The sequence below is a fragment of the Haliaeetus leucocephalus genome, unplaced genomic scaffold (assembly GCF_000737465.1).
Source record: "Haliaeetus leucocephalus isolate CR32 unplaced genomic scaffold, Haliaeetus_leucocephalus-4.0 Scaffold303, whole genome shotgun sequence".
NCBI lineage: Eukaryota > Metazoa > Chordata > Aves > Accipitriformes > Accipitridae > Haliaeetus > Haliaeetus leucocephalus.
In genome coordinates this window covers 51,575-56,737 of record NW_010972739.1, presented here as the reverse complement: position 1 = coordinate 56,737, position 5,163 = coordinate 51,575, and the positions used below count along the sequence as shown (strand labels likewise).

The 5,163-nt window shown below is 49.3% G+C and overlaps 1 protein-coding gene across 1 annotated transcript in view; it reads right to left on the bottom strand.

Moving 5' to 3' along the window:
* Window positions 1-1,659: 1,659 nt before the first annotated feature.
* LOC104833793 overlaps window positions 1,660-5,163 on the bottom strand; it is a 45,589-nt gene continuing 42,085 nt past the window's right edge. Inside the window, exons 2-3 of the mRNA XM_010570690.1 lie at window positions 3,648-4,905; window positions 1,660-3,209 (exon numbers count right to left, since the gene is read on the bottom strand). Of these exons, the coding sequence (XP_010568992.1) occupies window positions 1,660-3,209; window positions 3,648-4,905 (2,808 nt within the window). The remainder of the gene's footprint in view (window positions 3,210-3,647; window positions 4,906-5,163) is intronic.

Sequence of the window (5,163 nt, the reverse complement as noted above, 5' to 3'; positions counted from 1 at the left end):
TTAATACAGATATCTTCTAACCATACTATTGTATTTAATTCTCATTACTGAAATCCCTTCTTACTAACACTTACAACTGAAACTACATACTTAAACCACTTTTATACCCAATGTACAGATTTATACATTCTTATTAATTACTATCCCCTGTCCTTTAGGAGATAGATATTCCATGGGCTTCTTCCACTCCTCCAGATGTTCACACACAGGTTATGACTTGGGCCCCATCCGTCAAGATGAGTGGTCAGGACAGGAGAAGCAGTATGTTCGATCGTTGGGCCCCAACACCAGCTTGGTTTGGGTCACTGATGCACTTGTCTGGTTCCTTGCGAAGTTCACTCTTCTGCAGTTCAGGTCATTCCTGCTACATTACTTCCTACAACATACAACTCACATCACAGATTATTTTTCCCCCAAGGTTAAATGTCCTTGAGGCACACACTGGGTCTCCCCATCCTTCCGCATTACCCACCAAGTACACCCAGGTCCCTGAGCAAAGACAATCCCACAAATGGGTTTGCCTTTTCCCATGGGAGGAGAAATCCACACTGCCTTCCCCAGCCACTTCCCCATGTGCACTACGGGGACCTTATCTCCTCCCACAGTATGTAGGGGTTTTGTTTGGGCAGGACCAGAACAGTTAGCAGATCCTCTGGTGTTAACTAGCCAAGTGGCTTCTGCTAAATTTGTATCCCAATGCTTCCATGTCCCATTGCCTAGCGCTCTCAACATAGTCTTCAACAGTCCATTATATCTCTCAATTTTTCCAGATGCTTGCGGGTGATAGGGTATGTGGTAGACCCACTCGATGCCGTGTTTCTTTGCCCAGGAGCTTATGAGGTTATTTCGGAAATGAGTCCCATTGTCTGATTCAATTCTTTCTGGGGTACCGTGTTGACATAGAATTTGCCTTTCGAGGCCTAAGATGGTGTTTCGGGCAGTGGCATGGTTTACAGGATATGTTTCTAACCAACCAGTAGTTGCTTCCACCATGGTGAGTATGTAGCGCTTGCCTTGGCGTGGTCGCGGCAGTGGTCCCAGGGAGTCAATTTGCCAGGCCTCGCCATATCGAAAGCCCAGCCACCGCCCTCTGTTCCAGGGAGACTTTACTCTGGTGGCTCGTTTGATTGCAGCACATGTTTCACATTCATGAGTGACCTGCGTAATGGCCTCCATGGTCAGGTCCACCCCTCGATCACGAGCCCACCTATATGTTGCATCTCTCCCTAGATGTCCCGATGTCTCATGGGCCCATCGAGCTACAAATAGCTCACCCTTACGCTCCCAGTCCAGGTCCACCTGAGCTACTTCTATTTTGGCAGCCTTGTCTACCTGTTCATTATTTTGATGTTCTTCAGTGGCACGGCTTTTGGGCATGTGAGCATCTACATGATGTACCTTTAGAGCCATGTGTTCTACACGGGCAGCAATGTCCTGCCACAATGCAGCTGCCCAGATGGGTTTACCCCTGCATTGCCAATTGGTCTTCTTCCACTGCTGTAGCCACCCCCATAGGGCATTAGCCACCATCCAGGAGTCGGTATAGAGGTAGAGTACTGGCCACTTCTCTCATTCAGCAATGTTTAGGGCTAGTTGGATGGCTTTCACTTCTGCAAACTGACTTGACTCGCCTTCTCCTTCAGTGGCCTCAACGACTTGTCATGTGGGACTCCACACAGCAGCTTTCCACTTCCGATGGTTCCCTACCACACGACAGGATCCATCAGTAAACAAAGCATAACACCTTTTGTCTTCTGATAACTCATTATATGGTGGTGCCTCTTGGGCACGAGCCACCTCCTCAGGTGATGCTCCAAAATCTCTGCCTTCTGGCCAGTCCATGATCTCTTCCAGAATTCCTGGGCGGTTAGATTTCCCCAGTCGAGCCTGTTGCGTGATCAATGCTATCCACTTACTCCATGTAGCGCTGGTTGCATGATGTGTAGAGGGGATGTTTCCTTTGAACATCCAGTGTAGCACGGGCAATCGTGGTGCCAAGAGGAGATATGCTTCTGTACCAACAACTTCTGAAGCGGCTCGAACCCCCTCATATGCTGCTAGTATCTCTTTTTCAGTCGGGGTGTAGTGGGCTTCTGATCCTCGGTACCCCTGGCTCCAAAACCCTAATGGTCGACCTCGGGTTTCTCCTGGTGTTTTCTGCCACAGGCTCCAGGTGAGACCATGCTCCCCAGCTGCAGTGTAGAGTATATTTTGCACATCTGGTCCTGTCCGGACAGGCCCAAGAGCTACTGCACGAGCTATTTCTTGTCTGATATGCTCAAAGGCTTGTTGTTGTTCAGGGCCCCATTCAAAATAGTTCTTTTTCCACATTACTCGATAGAGAGGGCTCACAAGCTGACTATAACCTGGAATATGCATTCTCCAGAACCCCACAAGGCCTAGGAAAGCTTGTGTTTCTTTCTTGTTAGCTGGTGGAGACATAGTTGCTATCTTGTTAACCACATCCATAGGGACATGACGGCATCCATCCTGCCATTTTATTCCCAAGAACTGAATCTCCTGTGCAGGTCCCTTGACCTTGCTTTTCTTTATGGCGAAACCAGCTTTCAGAAGAATCTGAATTATTCTTTTTCCCTTCTCAAACACTTCTTCTGCCTCATTGCCCCACACGATGATGTCATCTATGTATTGTAAATGTTCAGGGGCATCGCCTTGTTCCAGTGCCGTTTGGATTAGTCCGTGACAAATGGTAGGGCTGTGCTTCCACCCCTGGGGCAGTCGATTCCAGGTGTATTGGACACCTCTCCATGTGAAAGCAAACTGTGGCCTGCACTCTGCTGCCAAAGGAATGGAGAAAAATGCATTGGCAATATCAATTGTAGCATACCACGTGGCTGCCTTTGATGCCAGTTCATATTGGAGCTCTAACATGTCTGGTACAGCAGCACTCAGTGGCGGTGTCACTTCATTCAGGCCGTGATAATCTACTGTTAACCTCCACCCTCCATCAGACTTTTGCACTGGCCATATAGGACTATTAAAAGGTGAATGAGTCTTGCTGATGACTCCTTGGCTCTCTAGGTGATGAATCAGCTCATGGATGGGAGCCAGGGAGTCTCGGTTTGTCTGATATTGCTGACGGTGCACCGTCCTGGTAGCGATTGGCACCTGCTGTTCTTCAACTTGCAACAATCCCACAATGAAGGGATCTTCCGAGAGGCCAGGCAGAGTAGATAGCTGTTTGATCTCTGCATTTACAGTGGCTACACCAAAAGCCCATCAGTACCCCTTTGGGTCCTTGAAGTACCCTCTCTTGAGGTAGTCTATGCCAAGGATACAAGGGGCCTCTGGGCTGGTCACAATGGGGTGCTTTTCCCACTTGTCCCCTGTCAAGCTCACTTCAGCCTCCAATATAGTCAATTCTTGGCATCCCCCTGTCACTCCAGAGATCCAGATGGGTTCTGTGCCCCTGTACCCTGATGGCACCAGTGTACACTGTGCACCAGTGTCTACCAAAGCCTTATACTTCTGTGGGTCTGATGTGCCAGGCCATCGAATCCACACAGTCCAGTATATCCAGTCATCCCTTTCCTCCTCCTGGCCGAAGGCAGGGACCCTCTATTGCTGTTCCTCATCAGAATATTCACTGTCTGACCCTTGCAGTGCCAGACCAGAAGTCCCCTCACCAGAATCAAGGGAGGTGGTTTCAGTTCTTCTATGCCTGGAAGATCGCTGATTGCTTTCTTGGGCCTCTACAGCAACTATGCTGACAGCCTTCTTCTTGGGTGACCCCTTCTTAACAGCTGTCTTCCCTCTCAGTTCACATACACGGGCTTCCAGCTTAAAGGTGGGTTCACCATCCCACTTCCTCATGTCCTCCCCTTGGTCACGCAGGAAGAACCAGAGTGTACCACGTGGCATATGCCTTGGGCTCCCTTTCCCTCTGACCGGGGCAGGAAAGGACTGATTTCTTGGAGCATCCCTAACAGCCAAGGCACTGTCCTGTAGGGATGAGGAGACACAGAGATTTTCCTCAAAGTTTTGGAGCCAAGACGACACTTTCTCCACAGTTGGTGTTTCCACATCTGGACAATACATTGCCGCCAAGCTGTTAGAATATGACGCTGGGGCACCTTGAATCACCTTTCTCCACATGGCCCGTGTGCACAGGACATCCTCTGGATCTTTGGAGACTTCCTCATCATCTAGATCACTGTAGATGACTTCCACCACTGCTAACTCTCTCAGGTACTGGATGCCTTCATCTGCGGTAGTCCACTTTTCTGAGGAATTCACAAGATCTTCCTTGAATGGATATCTTGCCCTCACACTTGAGAGAAGCCGGCTCCAGAGACTGCAAACTGCTGCCTCTTTTCCAATTCCTCTTTCAATTCCCCGGTTTCTAGCGAGGGATCCCAGCTGTTGGGCTTCCTTGCCTTCCAGTTGCTGACTGTCAGCCCCATTATCCCAGCATCGGAGCAGCCAGGCAGCAATCCGCTCACCTGGCTGGCGGCTGTAATCTTTCCGCAAGTCCCGAAGTTCTGAGGACGTCAGGGACCGGGTAGTTTCCGCTTCCTGTTTAAGTTCCCTCACTCCTTCCTCCAATTTCTTTATCGAAGGACCAGCTTCTAGATCAAGCCTTTCCTCTTCTTCTTCTTCCCTCACTAATCGATGGTATGGACCTGTTGATCTCCTTGTCCACTGTTTCCTTTTCACTATTGGGGCAATTACTGTAGTTGTTGTTGTTTGGGTCCCTATCTCGAGCATGGTGTCCTCAGATGCAGTCTGGGTCCCTGCCTCAACTGTGGTCCTCTGAGAGTGTTGAACTATGGCTCGGTAGGCATAGGCCAGGCCCCAGTACAGTGCGAGAAGCTGCTGGTTTTCATTGGGATAGGCAAGGCACCCTTCTATCAGGTGGCGCGTCAGTTTGCCAGGGTTACTTGCCTGTTCAGATGTAAAATCCCAGATTATGGGAGGTGATAACCGTCCTAGGAATCTGCCCAAATCCTTCCATATACCCTGCCACCCAGGCACTGGTCGCTTGAGGGCACATTTAAGTATTGCCTCACCTAAAACTTGCCTTCTCTTATACCAGGACGAGACCAGATTCCACAATACCCATAATATGCCACCAGTATTAATTATTAGTATTAAACAGCTTACATACGGGTGAACAAGGACCTTGGGAGCCTGCATAATAAC